Raw genomic sequence first — 20,189 nt, forward strand, 5'->3', positions numbered from 1 at the left:
AGAGAAAAAGAGGAAGACCTCCCAGTGAGATGGATTGGCAATATGGCAGAATCAATGGGCTCAAGTGTGGCAACAATTGTGAGGTTAGCCCAGGACTGTGCAGTGTTTCATTCTGTTGTGCACAGGGTCGCTATGAGTCGGTACCAACTCGATGGCACACAACAACAACAAAGATATGGTAATCTCTGGGTAGAGCAAATGGGAAAGAAGGCCTGGCAGTCTTACTTCTGAGAAATGAGTTACTGAAAACACTAGAGAGGACATTCCTACACATATGAGGTTACCATGTGTTAGAACTGACTTCACAGCAACTTGGAGTTTATAGGACTTTGAGGAATCAAAATGAGTAGAAAACATTGTATGCCCTTAAATGAAACTTTCATTTGATACGAAGTATTTTTTAAATTCTCAGTTAGTGTTACAAAAAAACCCAACACACCCAATAAAACAACTGAGTATAAAATGAATAACCAGAGAGATTCAGTTACTCTGCCCCTAAGCTGTTACTTTCAGTGACACCAATAGTGAACTATTTGGAGAAACTTGAGTAAACATCTTAATTCCTTTTTGGCTGACGAGCCCACTGGTTTTGTTGAATCCTATATAAAATGCATTACTTGAATTTCCCACAGTTGTAAAACATTTCTCATCGTATTTTTTTAAAAATCTGTTTTATTAGGAGAATAATTTGCACTTAGAGCTTCATAAGCGTCATCTCTACACATCCTTTGTGGGTTACTCTTCGTAACAGTGGTGACCATTTTGAGATGAGTATTATGCCGATTTGTTTTCAATCTACGCCTTTGCTGTTTTGCCCCATCTTTATAGGACAAGGTGTTGATGACACCTTGTTTCAGGGAAAATAAGATTGCCGTTTACAACAGAAAAGAAAAGGCTTCCCGTAGTGTCCTTTGTGCTACTGTTGGAAAGAGGGCACCCTGGTAAATTTCAAGTTTCTGAATGTTCAGACATTTACCAATGTTTAGGCATGCCTAAAAATCACACTGACCTGTTACTGGTAAAAGATAAAGAGCTTATGAGAAAAAATATGTATTCATTTCTACTAATATCTCAACTTCCCAAGTGAGAGGTGTGGCTTGGCTCTTTGGTGTTCCAGTATAGCATGTTGCAGGAATTCAGCCAGTGTTACAAAGACACGTGCTGCTGACCACCGTGCAGATGAGGAGCTCACATTCTGGCACAGTTATAAAGATAAGCCTGTCCTGACTGTTCAGAGCAGCTGGGCATTTTCTAGAGGTTAGAAAATGGAACGAGGCAGGCCTTACACCTTGTCACTTCTTAGATTTAAAAAGCTGTTGTTCTCTGTCAAGTTGCTTTTCATTATCGAAAGCCCTGTTATATTGAACAGTAGGTTAACTGCGTTCTCCTGTGGTAGTTTATTTGCACATTTCTGTCATGCCAAGTGAACTGCTCAGGCTTTAATCATTGTAAATTCTCAGTTGAAATTCAATTTTAAAATGACGAATACCATTACACGTCTGTATTGCTTTGGAGTATAGTACTTCACATAAACATGCCAATAATCCAAACACTTTTCAAGCTGCAAATCGTTTAGAGCAGTTATAGAAAACAAGTTTCAAAATATAGAACTTCCTATCATAACCTATTACATATTGACAGCTTTAAGTACAGTGCCTTATGTTAGCAATGTTTATTTTTTCTTCCTCTTCCAAATCAAACCTTTTGTTATTTATACTTTCATGCTTAGTAGAAAGTAATGAGTGTGTATTATTTAACTGAATAACCGTATTATAAAGTTGTTATTGTCTAAAATACAGTAATTTGCCAAAAGAAAAAGTTAGGCCATATACAAATGTTTTAGATCATAAATTTAGAATCTAGCAGTTTTTAAAATATGGTTGTTGTTAAGTGCCACTGAGTCCGTTCCGACTCACAGTGACCGTGCGTACAGGGTTTCTGAAGAGAAGCTGGTGAATTTGGACCATCAGTCCTGGTAGTTAACACCAACCTTGCGATCCAGAGCATTATCCCAAAGCGCCAGTAGGAACACTGTTAAGAATGAAATGTAAAATAAAAATAATGTCTGTGTATGTTATGTATAATGGGAAATTTGGCTGTATTTTAAATTTTTCTCAGAATGTACACGAGGTGCAGGAATATGGTAGTTAAGAGGTTGGGATTTTGGAGTTGGTAGACCTGGTTTGCAACCTATTGTCGCTACTTACTTGGTGCATAGTTTTGATCAGGTTCATTATTTAAAGCCCCTGAGCCCGTTTCCTGTCTGTAAACCATGAATGATACGTCTTTTGCTGCCTATTTCATAAGGTGGATGAATTTTATGAGACAATTTATGTAAAACATGTAGCTTGTGATTGCAAATTGCCAAAATGTACTTATAAAATGTTAGCTACTACTGTTATTAACATATGCCGACATATGCTGACATGTTCACAAATCATTTATAATTAGAAATTCGGTACTTTTGTTTAGTTTTTCCCCTCCCCAGTATTTAGGTGATTTGACAAATCATCCTTAAAGGTTTGTTAGGACAGTATGTACTTATATTAACTAACAGATGAAACTTACATGTTGGTACTTCACTAAGCTGGTTTGTATTTTTAGTCCTGTCACTTAATACAAGTATATAGCTCCAGGCACAGAGTGTGTTGGTTTTATAAGATTGCCTTTTCTAGATGAAGGGACCAAGGTAATCCATCTGTGTTAATCTTTTGCAGTGTGTCTTTCACGTTGGTTTGCCTGTAGTTGGTATACTTAAGGCAGGGGCCTGGACTGGCAGCACACAGATTCTCATTTATTTATCCTCAAGCACACAGTGATAAATCAACGTCTCTTAACTTAAGAGTCCTGGTGTGGCGCTGCAGGATAAGCACTAGACCTCAAGGTTGGTGGTTCAAAGTCACCAGCCACTCCTTGAAAACCTTATACAGGGTGACTATGAGTTGAAACCAACACAGTGGCACTTAACAACAACAAAAACTTCCTTAAGTTTTGGATTCTCTAGTGCTGCTTTGCAAGGAGATCCTAAAAACTAAATGGTCTTTGATGGTTTGTTGTTGTTATTTTTAAATTTTTATTGTGAATTGGGGGTTGTTTTGGGTTGAAACTAACTCAGTTGCCTTTAACAACAGCAATTGTGAATTGAGTAAAGGTTTACAGAGCAAATCATCAAGTTTTACATGAAATAAACTCCATACTTCATTTCATTTTAATGATTGTATTCCCCTCAATGTAACATCTGTTATCCTCCTTCCTTCCTGTGATTCTTGTTTCACTTCCTCCTGTTTTTCCTATCCCTTATGAGTTTTGTCCTTAGATACATGTTGACCTTTTGGTTTTGTTATGAATCGGGCTGCTAACCTCAAGGTTGGCAGTTTGAAACTACCAGCCGTTCTGCAGGAGAAAGATGAGGCTTTCTGCTCCCATAAAGATTTACAACCTCGGAAACCCTGTGCAGGGTCACTATGAGTTGGAACCGACTCCGCGGTACTTAACAACAACAACAAATACCTCAATAGTGTTAGTGTCCCCTTACATACTTGACTGAAAACTGAACCATGAGGGTGAGTTCAGTTCCCACTGAAGGGTTACTGAAGACCATAGTTTCAGGTTCTTCTGGTTGCCTTTTGACTAGTGAGCTGGTCTTTTATATAATTTTGACTTTTGTTCCACATTTTTCCCCACTCTATCCAGGACCTTCTAATGTGATCCAATGTGATCCCTTTCAGAAGAGTTGGTAGTCGTAGCTGGGCATCCTCTAATGCTCCTGATCTCAGGGTTGTGAAGACTGATGCTCACTTGTTCCATTGGTCGATTGGACTAATTGATTCAAACATCTTCAATTTTCATTACTCTTCTTTACTCCGTACAGTGAGAGACAAATAGTTACACCTTACATGACCAGTCATCTACTCACAAAACTATGTTATAGAACACTGTCTCTGTAGACTGTGTTATGCCAATTGATCACAATATCCACTAAGACTGAGGTTCTGAGCCCCTGGGCCCAACAACTCATTCCATCAAGATGTTTGATAAGAGTTAAGAAATTTTCAAAATTTTGCCCCCTGTACCAAGGAGCCCTGGTAGCGTAGTGGTTACAAATCGGTCAGCAGTTCGAAACTACCAGCCGCTCCTCAGGAGAAAGATGAGGCTTTCTGCTCCTGTAAAGATTTATAGCCTTGGAAACCCTGTACAGTGTCGACTCGACGGCACTTCACAACAACAACAACCCTCAACCATGTTTGTGGGTTTGTTTACAGCCTGCACAAACCTTTCTATACACAAATTCCTCCATAATATTCAGTCTATTTCTGTACATGTAGATCACTGTAGTTGCCAAGAGAGGCAGTTGTTCGAATAGAACAAGGGACTACTGAATAGTTTAAAATCAGGAAAGGTGTGTGACAGGGTTGTAGTCTTTCACCATACTTATTTAATCTGTATGTATAATGAGCAAATAATCTGAGAAGCTGGATTATATGAAGAAAAATGTGTTATCAGGATTGGAGGAAGACTCGTTAACAACCTGCGATACGCAGATAATACAACCTTACTTGCTGAAAAGTGAAGAGGACTTAAAATACTGATGAAGATCAAAGAGCACAGCGTTATGTGTGGGTTACATATCAATGTAAACAAAACAAAAATCCACACCACAACATTCATATAAATGGAGAAAAGATTGAAGTGTTGAAGAGCAAAGATGTCAATTTCAGGACTAAGATGCACCTTACCCAAGCCATGGTATTTTCAGTTACCTTATATGCACGTGAAAGTTGGACAGTGAATAAGGAAAATCATAGAAGAATTGATGCATTTGAGTTATGGTGATGGAGGAGAATCTTAAAAGTACCATGGCCTGCCAAAAGAACAAATAGGTTTGTGTTGGAAGAAGTGCAGCCAGAATGCTCCTTGGAGGCCAGGATGGCCAAACTTCATCTGCCATACTTTGGAGATAATTGTCAGGAGGGACCAGTCGCTGGAGAAGGGTATCATGTTTGGTAAAGTGGAGGGCCAGAGAAAAAGAGGAAGACCCCCAATGAGATGGATTGGCCAAGTGGCAGCAGCGATGGGCTCAGATGTAGCAACAATTGTAAGGTTGGCCCAGGTCCAGGCAGTGTTTCATTCTGTCTTGCTTAGTGTCTCTGTTAGTCTGTACTGACTTGATGGCACCTAAAACAACAACAACAACAGCAACAACTCCTCCTTCCTTCCCACCCTTAGTAGCCATCAAAGAATATTTCTTTCAGCATGAAAACCTTTTCTTTGATGTTTTCATACAACTGTGGGAGAGAAAGAAGAGAAAGGGTAAAGTAAAACAGGTTCTTGTCTTAAGGAAGAAAACAGTTATATGCTTAGTTATGAATTAAATGACAATTTTGTGTTGGGCTCTGTGCTCTGCTCTTCTTTTTCCTGTCATCGTTTATCTCTGACTCATGGAGACCCACCCTGTGTATCACAGATGGAGACAGTGCCTGTCCTGTGCCAGACTCATGAATGTTGCTGTTTGAATTTTACTGCAATGCTATGTTCCTAGGGGATAAAAACCTACTATCCCCTGTTCTATAGAACTTTATAGTATACTGAGAATGGAAGATAATAAACAAATAGTTACAGAACTCAGCATTTCCCATGAAGAGCCATCTGGTAGCATAGTGAGTCCCATACTTAACAACTCAGGGGAAGGAGAGATCACTGTCAGCAGGATGCTTTGTCCAGCTCACCTAGTTTGTACACCTGAGAGTGCATATATGCTTGACTCATATGTCATTTCCTGAACTCTGTTTCAGCTGAAGCCAGTTGTTTTCCCTCTCTGTTGCTAGCAATTTCCCATCTTCCTATGTCCCCATCCTGTCCATACTGGAGATGCTGGATTGTGTAAAAGTTCTCTCCTCTCAGGCTCAGTTTCCATTTTTCATCTCCCTTAAGTGCTACTGCCAATAGTTATGTGGTGATGGAACTGACAGCAAGTAAAATAGGAGAAATTTGGGGCAGAAACTGGAACCTCATTCTCTGTTACAGAAATAACCCTGATGATAGTAGGTGGGGAGGGGTCATAGAAAGGAGACTCCTTATCTTCCCTCTGCTCCTGTGAAACCCACAGACATATGACTCCACACATATCTTCTAGCCTCACTCCCCTCATTTGGAGGTTCTGGTTCTGGTTACGATGGTTATTTGAAATTGAGCCACGTTTTCTTCACAATATTTTGCCATCTGCTGTTCTGGGCTTACAGTTTAGCCATATATTAAAAACCAACTCTAGTTGTTATAATGGAATTGTAGAAACTGAAAAATATTAGTGGTCCTCAGCTTCTTTTGTGGTTTTTAACAAAAAACAAACAAGACAGAAAACTGAGCCACAGGTAAATAACATAAGAAGTCGCAGTGAGTCAGAGATACAGTTGGAACTAGAATCAGATTTTCTGCCCTTCTTTCTGCTGGTCTTGGAATAACAGAACAATAGGAAGAATTGCCAAAAATCAATGACTTTATGAGATACTAATGCATTGCATTGGCTACAATTTCTATAATTAACAAAGTAAGTTAGTGTAGAAACAGGCATTTCTGTAGCTTTGCAGTTTGGAAAAATATACTTCTAAAAGCAATGTTGAATCATCTCTACCTGCCCTCCGGTGGAAATGGTGTTTAGTTACAGCACTTGTAAAAATGGGAGGCGAGTAGGAAGGCACTGGAATCATTCTTGAATAGCTGTTTCATCACTAAGAATGCCTTATATAGGTCATTCCTGTTCTGCTTGCTACATTTAGTCTTCATTAAAATGTGAAAAATTTTCAAAATATTTGTCAGTTACACATGTGAGACTTATTTATTCAGCAACATCCAACAAGCAATTAGTTAACATCCTTTGTCTACCAAATACCTAGGGCTGAAGTGGCAAGCAAGTTGCTTATTGTTATTGTTAGCTGTTGTTTCCTACTCATAGCAACCCCGTATCCACAACAGCCCTGTGCCGTCCTCACAATCGTTCTTATACTTGAGCCCATTGCTGGGCCATAATGGAATAAAAACAATGTCGTAAGAGTAGTTGTGCAAATGAATAATTATGTACATAGTCTAATGTTATGTACAAAAAGTATAGGGTGATTTGCGATCATGTAAGAATGTCAGGGAAAACTCCCCTGAGGAATTTAGTATTTCGTTGAGAAAGGAAATATTAGTAAATTAAATAGGCAGAACTAGACCAGTTTAATAAAGGTAAGTATAGAGAAAAGGTTTCACGTTGACGGAACAGCCGGAAGAACAACAGAGAACAAAAGAACTAAGAATAATGAGTGTATTTAGAGTAGACACAGAAATTATAATAAATAAGTTTTGGTCACAAGATGAGAAATGAAGGAATTCCGTAGCATCACCAAAAGAACTAGACAGTACAAAGAGAATATCTCCCCAAAGTAAACTGCATATTCTGTGTTAAATTTTTGTTATTTTAAGCACTCAAAGAAAATTACATTAAAACTATTACAGTGTTTAATATACTATGTACCATGTAGACATATGGAGTTCTGGTGTGGTTCTCTAGGGTAAAGCACTAGACCAAAAGGATGGTTTCAACTGCTGCAAGGTCAGCAATTGAGACTGACCAACTGCTACTCGGAAACCCCATATAGGGCTCGCTATGAGTCTGAACCGATTCAACAGCACTTAACAGCAGCAACATGTATACATAAGGTCATCATTAACTGGAGCTGACTGCCAATCAACACCACCCCCACAATATGGAGTGGTAGGGTTAGTGATGGTGGTTGTGTGCTGCTGAGTCGGAGCAGAAAGCCTTATTTTTTCTCCCGAGGAGCAACTGGTACATTTGAACGATTGACCTTGTGGTTACCAGCCCAGTTCATAATTCACTGCACTACCAGGGCTCCACTAGAATGAATTACTAGGTGTAAGAATATATATTCTTTCCGTTTGAATTTTGTCTTCCTTTCTGTGTGGCTCAGTGTGGATTGCGAGAATGTTTTGAAGTGCTGGAGTGTTTATTTGCTCAGGAACTTTCACTGTTGACCAGTTGAGCAGCCATAGGAATGGCAGAATATTACCTTGTTTCCTTGGCTGTGGTTTTCGTGTGGGTGTGTGAGATGCAGCTGCACTGTGCGTTTCTTGGCAGTCAGGACTGGGCAATTCTCAATGCAGTTCATCTTGAATAGGAAGAAATTTAAGAGCAAAGAGACTCCTCTGAATGTACTAAATTCAGTGGAAAGCACCCGGGGCCTGAACAGTTGGCTGATAGCCTAAGTTATTTGGCTACATAGATACAGCCTCAGGCACATGCCCAGACTTGCGGCAGGAACACACGAAGGAGAGAATGTATTAAAAAAAAAAAAAAAGTCAAAGCTTTGTCTTGATATAAAATTATAAATTAACCATGTGTAAGTTTTGAATGAAGTGTTTGATAGCCAGTTGTTTGCTTATGATTTATTTAAGCTTTTTCTTTTAAAGATCACTTAATGAAAAGGGCAGATTGCCAAGAACTAGCTCTGCGTGCCATTGTGAATTCATGATTTTCTGTAGTTTTTCAGGAAGATCATTCCTCAGATGAATTTCTACACAGATGGAGTCCCAGATCTGCTGCTTTCATTGCTCACTCACGCTCTTCACATCTTCTGACCCGTTAGTTCCGTTACCTAGAAGCACTTTGTTTTTCCAAGCCTTAAATGACAACAGTATGTTGCTGTTAGATGCTGTCAAGTCAGTTCCTACTCACAGCGACCCCTGTGCACAACAGAACAAAGAACTGCGTGGTCCTACACCATCCTCACAATGACTATGTTTGAGCCCATTATTGCTGCCACTGTGTCAGTCCATCTTGTTGAGGGGCCTCTTCTTTTTAAATGACCTTCCAAGTATAATGTCCTTTTCTAGGATCTTGTCCCTCCTGACAACATGTCCAAAGAATAAGAGGCAAAGTCTCGCTCTCCTTGCTTCTTAGAGCATTCTGGTTGTGTTTCTTCCAAGACAGATTTATTTGTCCTTCTGACAGTCTGTGGTGCTTTCAATATTCTTTGTCTGCATAATAATTCAAATGCATTGGTTCTTTTGTGGTCTTCTTATTCACTGTCCAACTTTCACATGCATACGAGGTGATTGAAAATACCATGGTTTGGGTCAGATGCACCTTGTTCCTCAAACTGACATCTTTGTTCTTTAGCACTTTAAAGAGGTCTTTTGTAGATTCACCTAGTTTTCTGGTTTCTTGACTGTTGCTTTCATTAAGTGTTGATTGTAGATCCAAGCAAATTGAAGTCTTTGACAACTTCAGTCTTTTCTGCATTTATTATGATGTTATTTGTGGGTACAGTTATGAGGATTTTTGTTTTCTTTACATTGAAGTGCAATTCGTACTGAAGGCTGTAGCTTTTGATCTTCATTAGTAAATTAACTTTTCACTTCCAGCAAGCAAGTTTGTGTCATCTGCATAATCTAGTTTCTCCAATTATTTGTTCAGCATTGATTGAATAAGTATAATGAAAGGATACAACACTGCCACACATCTTTCCTGATTTTAAACCATTCAGTATCCCCTTGTTCTGTTAGAATGACTGTCTGTTGATGTGTGTGCAGGCTCCTCATGAATTGCTCCAGAGTATCCGTTCTTTGCAATGTGTGATCCATAGTTTGTTATGACCCACACAATTGAAAGCCTTTGCATAGACAATTAAGCACAAGCAAACATATTTTGGGTAGTGTCTGCTTTCAGCTAAGTTCCAGCAGATACCAGCAAGGATATCTTAAATTCCATGTCCTCTTCTGGCTGCTTTCTGTCATTGTATTGCTCCTAGCATTTTTTGAATTATCTTCAGCAAAATTTGACTTGAGTATGATATTAATGATGTTGCTTGATGATTTTCACACTTCTCTTTGGAACGGGCACAAATATGGATCTCTTCCAATCCAATACCTGGTTGGCAAGGTAGCAGTTTTCTAAATAACTTGGCATAAATGAGTGAGCGCCTCCAGTGCTGCTTCAGTTTGTTGAAACATTTCCATTTGTTTTCTGTGAATTCCTGGAGTTTTGTTTTTCGCCAGTGCCTTCAGTGAAGCTTGGACTTACTTAGTGTACCATAGGTTCTTGATCATATGCTACTTCTTGAAATGGTTATTTCACTGCTTTTTGGCACACTGACTCTATGTGCCTTCCATCTTTTGATAATTTCTGGACCATTCAATATTTTCTCCATAGAATCCTTCAATATTACATGTCAAGGCTTGAAATTTTTCTTCAGTTCTTTGAGCTTACGAAATGCTGAGTGTATTCTTCCCTTTTGGTTTTCTAACTCCAGATCTTTGAACATGATAACATTATAATACTTGACTTTGTCTTCTTGACCTATCATTTGAAATTTTCTTTTCAACTCTTTTACCTCCTCATTTCTTCCATTTGCTTTAGCACCTCTATGCTGTAGTCTCTTCTAACATTATTATTTTGTTCTTATCCTTCTTTCTTGCCTTTTTATTGACCTTTTACTTTTCTTCTTGTATGATGCTCTTGATGTCATCCCACAGCTCTTCTGGCCTTTGGTCTTTAGTGTCTAAGGTGTCATCTCTGTTCAGATGATGTATAAATTCTGGTGGGATATATTCAGGATCATATTTTGGTTCTTGTGGTCTTGTAATTTTCTTCAGCCTGACCTTGTATATGAGCAGTTGATGGCTTGTTCTACAGTCTGTCCTGACCTTGTTTTGACTGATGATATGAACTTTTCTGTTGTTTCTTCCCACAGAGGTAATCAGTTTGATTCCTGTGTATCCCTTCTGGTGAGTTTCATGTATCTAGTTGCCTTTTATGTTGTTTAAAAAAAGACATTTACAATGAATAAGTCATTGGTTTTACAAAAGTCTTTCATATAATCTCCAGCATAGTTTTTTATCATCAAGGCGGTATTTACTAATTGCTTACCCTTCCTCTTTGTTTCCAACTTTGACATGCCAATCGCCAGTCGTTGTCACTGCATCTTGATTTCACTTTGGATCAATTTCACACTGAAGAACGTCACTGGCTTTAGTGGTTGGGTGAATAGATTTGAACAGTAGTGGTACTGACTTGGTTCCTTGTAGGTGTGTGGATAGTATTTGGTCACACATAGCATTGTACTTCAAAATTGATTTTGAGATGCTTTTTTTGACAATGAATGTGACACCATCCTCTTCAGTTTGTTGTTCTCAGCATAGTAAACTATTAGATTTTCCAATTTTAAGTGACCAGTAGCAGTCAATTTTAGTGCGCTACTGCAAAGTCAATTGTTCAAGTTCACCAGCCGCTCCTCAGAAATCCTATATAAGGTCTCTATGAGTTGGAACCGACTTGACGGCACTTAACAACAACAATGCCTAGGACATCGATCTTTATATGTTGCATTACATTTTTGATGACTTCCCAGTTTTCCTAGATTCATACTGCATTCTTTCCACATTTCTGTTATTAATATTTCTTCTCATTTTGAGTTGTGCCCCACAGCAAATGAAGGTCCTGAAAACTTTATGAAACTTCACACCTCATCTGTCAGTTTGTAATAGTGTGGTGGCTTGTGTGTTGCTGTGATGGTGAAAGCTATGCCACTAGTATTTTAAATACCAGCAGGGTCACCCATGATTGGACAGGTTGCAGACTAGGAAGAAGGAGGGGTGGGTCACTTATGTATGGTTAGTCACTGAAACCTTATGAATAACAGCAGTTTGTATGAAACACTTCCTTTTTCAAGTATACTTGCATCCTTTCCTGTAGGTGAATTCATCATTGTCCTTCATACTCTTTGCAAAGAAACTTCTCAGTAGTTTCCAGTGTTTAACTGCTTGCGCACATTTTTGCTGTTACTTCATATTATTGCTTTCAGGGTAGCTTCTGTGATTAGTTCGCCCTGGTTCACATTTACCTTTGCAGTTTACCCTCTTTGGTCCTGTTTAATTTCTCAGTTTCTTATCCCATAATGGGGATAATCATGTTCACAGTTCATTTTTTAAAAATGTGACTAGAGGAGAAAATGCATGCAAAGAGCTTAATTCAGAGTAAATGGCAAAGAGAGGAGAGGTTAGCTATCATTTTCTCTTTGAATCAGTCTCTTAGATTGTTATGCTATTAGCCACCATCAAGTCGGTTCCTATTCATAGTGACCCCCATGTCCCAAGAGTCCTCATAGTCTTTGCTATGTTTCAGCTACTGGCTCAGACCATCTCTTGAGGGTCTTCTTGTTTGCTGACCTTCCGTTGCACTGAGCATGAAGTCCTTCTCAAGGATCTGGTTTTTCTAAAGTTTGGGAGAGGTGCTTCCAAAGAGCATTAGTTTGTTTTTCTGGTAATCCATGGCATAGTCCGTATTCCTTGCCAACACCACACAGTTCAAAGGTATCGATTCCTCTTCAGTCTCCCTTATTCATTGCTTTCACATGCACTTAAAGCAGTTGAAAATAACGATGGTTTGGTTTCCAAGGAGCAGCTGCTGAGCTTGAACCACCAACCTTGTGGTTCAATGACTTTGAAGTCTGACACATTAGCCCATAGCACCTTCAAAGTGACATCTTTGTTTTTGAAAAGAGGTCTTTTGCAACAGATTTCTCCAATACAGTAAGCCCTTAGATTTCTTGATGAGTGTGATTATAGATCTAAGTAAAAGAATCTGAGTAAAATGAAACCTTTGATGACTTCAACCATTTCTCCAGATCTTATTTATTGGTCTGGTGGTGAGATTTTTTTTTTCTTTGCATTGAGGTATAGTCAATGTGAAGGCTGTAGTCTTTGATCTTCATCAGTTAAGTGCTTCAAGTCTTGTACCCCTCCAGCTAGCAAGTTGTGTCATCTACATATTGCTGGTTGTTAATGATGCCACATTTTTCTTCATATAATCCAGCTTCTCAGATTATATGCTCAGCATATAGATTTAGTAAGCATGGTAAAAGGTTACAACAATCCCGATGCACACGTCTCCTGATTGTAAGCTGTGCAGCTTTTCCTTGTGCTTGTCTAACAACTTCCTCTTGGACTTACAAATTAATTCTGCATGAGCTCAGTAAGGTGTTCTGGAATTCCCATTCTTCACAATGTTATCCTTAGTTTGTTGTAATCCACACAGTTGAATGCCTTTGCATATGAAATCAGACACAATCAACATCCTTCTGATATTCTTTGCTTTCATCCAAGATCCAAGTGATGTCAGTAGTGATATCTATGCCTCATTCCATGCTTTCCTCTGAATCTGCCTTGGATTTCAGGCAGCTCCCTTTTGATGTATTGCTCACAACCATTTTTAAATTATCTTCAGCAACATTTTAATTGCATGTGATGTTAGTGATATTGTTGAATAATTTCCACATTAACTGTTGGGTCACCTCTGTTTGGAATGAGCATCACTGAGTTCTTAGATGTCTGTCTTCACTCTTCTGGATGATCTCATTCATTCTGAAGACTATGCTGATGATCCTTCAAATGATCTCTCAAAGCTTCAGACTTGTGTATCGGACTAATAGTAAAGTGAGTTTGGATACGATGATTATACTCATTTTGGGATGAGAAACTAAGAAAGTAATGGAACAGTTTTCTCTATTACTGTCCAAACCAGTAGCCTTTTTTACCTGGGCAGTTCTATAAGGAGTATTCTCTTTAGTGATCTATTAGTTTTTAGGCTTATCCCCTACAGTCCATTCACCATATGTTGTGTGCTGCTGAATTGATTTTCACTCATAGCAACCCATGTGACAGAGTGGAACTGCTCCAAAAGGTTGGCAGTTCAAACTCACCAGCTGCTCCTGGGAAATGCTATATAGGGTTGCTGTGAATTGGAACTGACTCGATAGCACTTCACAACAACTACAATCGTTGTGGAAGGAGAGGAGACCACCAGATCACAGAGCCTCTGGCTAGATTCAGATCACCAGTCCCTTCTTTCCCTTAAGTGTGTTGCTTCCATCTCTTCTTATTTGCTGTGTACGAGAGCAAGAGATTATTTTATGCTGTTCTTATTGAAATTAGAGGAATATTCAACAGTCTTCAGAGTTGTCCACGACCTCTCCCCTCTCTCACTATTTTCATGGTATCTCTCAAACCCAGAAAACTTAATTGCTATCTTAAGGCCTTCACATTAGCTATTTCTTCTATTTGGAATATTTTTCTCCCACATCTTCATCATACTGACTCCTTGCAAAATTTAGGTTTTAGTTCAGATATGTACTCCTCAGAGAAGCTTGCCCCCGACATCCTCCCTTCTATTCTTTATAGCTGATTTTCCTTCAGAAGCTGTCCCTTCCCACCCCAAAAGTATCGAAGTTCCATAAAGCAAGGATTTTATCCATCATTTCAATGCTGCATTTCCAGTGCTTAGAATGGAACCTAACACCCAATACTATTCTATGGATGGGTGGGTGGGTGGGTGGAAGGAAGGAAGGAAGGATGAATGAAATATATTTCTGTTAGATCTTCTATACCCAAGAAAATAATGCATTATTTCATCTACTACAAACTTTGTATAGATGCGTATTTAAAAGTTAACCATGTTAAGAGTTTGTGTCTCCCCCCACCCCCGCACTTTTCCCTGCCTTCCCTATTATAGATTGTAAATCCTCAAGGGCAAGAAATACATGTCTTAATAGTATGTGAGATGGCATTTGGGTACTTAATGTTGACTGAGTTAAATTGAAAATTGAATCTTAACAGCTCTATTTCCCCTGATGTTGTTGTATTCATGTGTCATTATTTTGTTTTGTTTTTAAAGTATGTAAAACAGGTGTGTTTGACATATGCCTTCTTCGTGTATTCTTGCAGTTCATAATTGGACTCTGGAGGACACTCTTCAGTGGTTGATAGAGTTTGTTGAACTACCCCAATATGAAAAGAATTTTAGAGATCATAATGTGAAAGGGACGACACTTCCCAGGTGAGTCGTTACTTGGTGAGCCAAATGTATTTCCCACTAGTGGAGAATTGCAGATTAGGTGTTTTGAGTCAGTGCTGACTCTGCAAATTTACTCTGATGAATGAAGGCACAATGAAACTAATTATATACATTCTTTTTTTTTTTTTTTTAATATATATATAAATACATTTTTTCTTTCTAAGTCATCATCCCACACCTTCCTTTTATATTCTTAAGGAAAGTAATTTTGAGAGTTACAAGGTAAATCAGATGCATGTTTCTTGATAACATCAGAGGGTCAGCCTCTGAGCAGTGGTAAATATATCAAAGCCTATTCATCTGTCTTGATCCACCTTATGAATAATTGATGTACACTGATGTCAGAATTGATGTTCTTTTAATAACAGTGATAACTACTTAAAAGAATAGTGGCCTTAAGTTTTACCTCAATTTAAAAACACAACCCGACACTTGTTCCCCTCCCCATCCTCTACTCCAAAGAAGCCCACTGCCATTAAGTTGATTCCAACTCATGGCAACACTGTGTAGGGCTTCTGAGGCTGCACATCTTTATGGGCACAAAAAGCGTCCTGTTTTTCCTACAGAGTGTCTTGTGGGTTTGAACTGCCAAACTTGAAGTTAGCAATCCAATGCTTATCCTACAGCATCACCAGTTTAGTAATAAGTAATATTCCCCTCCTCCATGCTGAGCAAATAATCTGAAAAGCTAGATTATATGAATAAGAATTTGGCAACAGGATGGCCATTAACAACCTAAAATATGCACGTGATACAACCTTGCTTGCTGAAAGCAAAGAGGACTTAAAAATATCACAGCCTTTGTTATGGGGTTGCACCTCAATGTCAAGAAAACAAAAATCCTCACAACTGGAGCAATTAAATAAGATGGAGAAGAGATTGAGTTTGCCAAAGACTTCATTTTGTTTGTATCCATAATCAGAAGATATAGTGCATTAGGTAAATCTGCTGCACAAGACCTCTTGAACACTTGTTCAAGAGCAAAGATGTCAATTTGACAACTAAAGTGTGCCTGAGCCAAGCCATGGTATTTTCAGTAGCCTCATATGCATGTGAAAGTTGGACAATGAATAAGGAAGACAATAGAAGAACCTACCACTGGTCTGTCAATCTATTGTACTGTAGTAGCTTGCGTGCTGCTGTGATTCTGGAAGCTATACCACTGGTACTGTAAATACCAGCAGAGTCACCCATGTTGGACAGGTTTCCAGTCGAAGACAGATTAGGAAGAAGGACAGAGGGACTACTTCTGAATATTTAGTCACTGAAAACCTTATGAATAGTAGTGGAAAACTGTCAGATAGCACCAGAATATTAAATACTGAAACATGGTGAACAGCACCAGACTACTGTCAGATATAGTGCTGGAAGACGAGCCCTTCAGATTAGGAACCACTCAAAATGTTACTGGGGAAGATCTGCCTTCTCAAAATAGAGTTGATCAAAATGACGAGAATGGAGTAAAGCCTTCGGGACCTTCATTTGCTGATGGGGCACAACTCCGTATGAAGAAAAATGGCTGTAAACATGTATTAATAATTTGAACATGGAATGTAGAAAGTATGATTATAGGAAAATTGGAAATTGTCAAAAATAAAATGAAATGCCTAAACATCAATATCCTAGGCATTAGTACTCTGAAATGGACTGATATTGGCCATCTGGCAATAGCATGGTTTACTGTGCCAATAATGACAAACTGAAACATTGTATTCATCATCAAAAAGAACATATCAAGGTCTGTCTTGAAGTACAATGCAGTCTGTGATAGGATAATATCCATACACCTGCAGGGAAGATTAGTTAATACCAGTTATTGACGTTTAAACACCATCCACTAAAGCTATTGATAACGAAATTGATCAAACATGCAATCAAAATGTATTGATTGTTCCTGGCAATTGAATGCAAAGGCTGGAAACAAAGAAGTCAGATCAGTAGTTGACAAATAATGGCCTTGGTGATAGAAACAGGGCTGAAGATCACATGATAGAATTTTGCAAGACCAATAACTTATTCATTGTCTTTTCTGTTGCTTAAAAATGGTATTTGCAATCATACACATGGACCGCACCAAATGGAATCAAACAGAGATCAAATTGACTACATCTGTGGAAAGATATGGTAGGAAAGCTCCATATCATCAGCTAAAACAGACCATCAGTTGTTCATACACAAGTTCAGGCTAAAGCTGAAGAAAATGAAAAGAAATCCACAAGAGCCAAAATATGAACTTGAGCATATCCCACCGGAATTTGTACATCATCTGACTAACAGATTTGATGCATTAGACACTAAAGACTGAAGATCAGAGAGTTGTGAGATGATATCAAGAACATCATACAGGAAGAAAGCAAAAGGTCATTAAGAAGACAAGAAAGAAGGTAAAGAACAAAATGGGTGTCAGAAGGGACTCTGCAACTTATTATCCTTTGTAGAGATGTTAAAGCAAATGGGAGAAATGAGGAGGTAAAAGAGCTGAATAGAAAATTTCAAAGGGCAGCATGAGAATACAGTCAAATGTTGTACCAAAATGTACAAGGACTTGGGGTTAGAAAACTCAAAAGGGAAGAACATGGTCAGCATTTCTCAAGCTAAGGGAACTAAAGAAAAAAATCAAACCTCAACTTACATGATTGAAGAATTCTGTTGGCAAAAAAACAGAGTCCTGATGTGGCGCTCTGGGTTAATTTGCTGGGTTGCAAAGTTGATTTGAACCACAAGGTTGCGATTCAATCTAACCAGCTGCTTCCTGGAAACCCTATCAGGGTGCTATGGGTAAGAACTGACTCGATGTCACTTAACAGCAACAACAACATGGCAAAAATATTGAATGATGCACAAGCCATCAAAATAAGATGGGAGGAATACATAGAGTCACTGTCCCGTAAAGTAATGGTCAATGTTCAGTCCTTTCAAGAGGTACAATATGATCAAGAGCCAGTGATACTGAATGAAGGAATTCAAGGTGCATTGAAGGCAATGAGAAAAATCAAGGCTCTGAGAATTAATAAAATACAAATGAAAATATTTTAAGAAACTGATACCTCACTGGAAGCACTCACTCATGTATGCCAAGAAATTTGGAAGACAACTACCTCGCCAACTGATTGGAAGAGATCCATACTTGTGCCTGTTCCATAGAGAGGTAACCCAACAGAATGTGGAAATCATCAAACAATATCATTAATAACGTATGCAATTAAAATTTTGTAAAGATCATTCTAAAACAACTTGCCAACTTGACATTGACAGAGAACTTCCAGAGGTTCACGCTGGATGCAGACGAGGACATAAAACAAAGGGGTATCATTGCTGACGTCAGATAACTCTTGGCTGAAAGCAGAGAATACCAGAAAGATGTTTACGAGTGCTTTATTGACATGTAAAGGCTTTGGATTGTGTGGCTCATGACAAACTATGGACAGTATTGTGGAGAATGAGTATTCCGGAGCACTTAATTGAGTATTCTGGAATACTTAAATTGTCCTCATGAGGAACCTGCGCATGGACCAGGAGGCAGTTGTTTGAACAGAACATGGGAACTACCAAATGACTTAAAATTAGGAAAGATGTTTGCCAGGGTTGTATTCTGTCACCATACTTATTGAGTCCATATGCCGAACACATAAGCTGAAAAACTGGATTATATGAAGAATGTTGCATCAGGATTGGAGGAAGAGTCGTTAACAACCTGAGATATGCAGATGATATAACCTTGCTTGCTGAAAGTGAAGAGGACTTAAAATACTTACTGATCAATATAAAAAACTATAGTCTGTAGTATGGATTGCATCTCAATGTAAAGAAAACAAAAAATCTTCACCAGTGGACCAATAAATAAATAACATCAAGATAAATGGAGAAAAGTTTGAAGTTGTCAAAGACTTCATTTTGCTGGGATCAACCATCAACACTCATGGAAGCAGCAGTTAAGAAATCAAATGATGTATTATTTAATTAGGCATATCTGCTGCACAAGACCTCTTTATAGTGCTCAAAAGTAAAGATGTCAATTTGAGGACTAAGGTGCGCCTGATCCAAGCCATGGTATTTTCATTAACCTCATATGCACGTGAAAGTTGGACAGTGAATAAGGAAGATCGTAGAAAAATTGATGCATTTGAGTTATGGTCTTAGGGGCGAATATTAAAAGTGCTGTGGACTGTCAAAACAACAGACCAATCTATGTTGGAATAAGTACAGCTAGAATGCTCCTTGGAAGCCAGGATGGCCAGACATCCTTTCTAATACTTAACAACATTTTATCAGGAGGGACCAGTCCCTTCAGAAGGACATCTTGCTAGGTAAAGTAGAGGGTCAGCAAAAAAAAGGAAGACCCCCTAACAAGATGGGTTGGTACATTGGCAGCAACAATGGGCTTAATTCTAGCAGCAATTGTGAGAATGGTGCAGGAACGGGTAGTCTTTCGTTCTGTTGAGCATAAGGTAGTCATGTGTTGGAACCCACTCAGCACCACCTAACAACTCCCACACTGTCATTCAGTCTATATCAACTCATAGCAACAATACAGCACAGCATCGAACTGTCCCTTAGGGGTTTCTACGACTGTGAATCTTCATAAAAGACGACTCCCTGGGAGCCACTGGTGGGTTTGAACCACTGATGTTTTGGTTGGCAGTTAAGCACTTTAGCCACCGCACCACCAAGGAAATATTAAACAAAACCCACTACCTTCAAGCCGAATGTGACTCACAATATGTAGTGCTGTGAGTATAGTGTTTCTTGAGCATGTAGACCTTTACACGAACAGACCACTTCAGTTAGCAGCCCAATACCTCGTCCCTGGTACCACCAGGGTTCCTTAAATAAATAGCACCCATTTTATAGCATATATTAGTTAGAGAGACTTTATGTTAAAGCTTTATTAAATAATGTCTTCATCTATTTCCATTTTATAGATGAAAAAACAAGTCAGGCAAGTATTTTGTCTAAGGCCGTTATCTGAACCAATAGATTTGATATCAAAGTCCAGAGTGACGTTCCTCTCTTAGATGTTTTTCACTTCTTAGATTTTTTGCTGCTTTTGTAAATTATATTGTGTAACTAGTCCTTAGCTGACTTTATGATGTTAAAATGATTCCACGAGACCTTTTCCTTGACAAAATTTCTTTTTATGTTCAGTTTCTCCATAGAGATTTAAATTTAAAAAGGCCTAATTAATCACTTATTAGTTCCTTAATATAACTAGTTAATTAGTACAAGAGGTGAAATGTACATATTGTATCCCTGATCAATTTGATTCCATGTTGTTGTTGTGTGC

The 20,189-nt window shown here is 38.6% G+C and overlaps 1 protein-coding gene across 2 annotated transcripts in view; it reads left to right on the forward strand.

Annotated features, from left to right (window-relative positions):
* Positions 1–20,189, forward strand: part of STIM2 (stromal interaction molecule 2) — a 245,284-nt gene that overhangs the window by 190,797 nt on the left and 34,298 nt on the right. For both annotated transcript variants that reach the window (XM_006866310.1, XM_006866311.1), the window contains exon 4: positions 14,776–14,887. In XM_006866310.1, coding sequence (XP_006866372.1) covers positions 14,776–14,887 — 112 coding nt within the window. The remainder of the gene's footprint in view (positions 1–14,775; positions 14,888–20,189) is intronic.

Source organism: Chrysochloris asiatica, unplaced genomic scaffold (assembly GCF_000296735.1).
Source record: "Chrysochloris asiatica unplaced genomic scaffold, ChrAsi1.0 scaffold00089, whole genome shotgun sequence".
NCBI lineage: Eukaryota > Metazoa > Chordata > Mammalia > Afrosoricida > Chrysochloridae > Chrysochloris > Chrysochloris asiatica.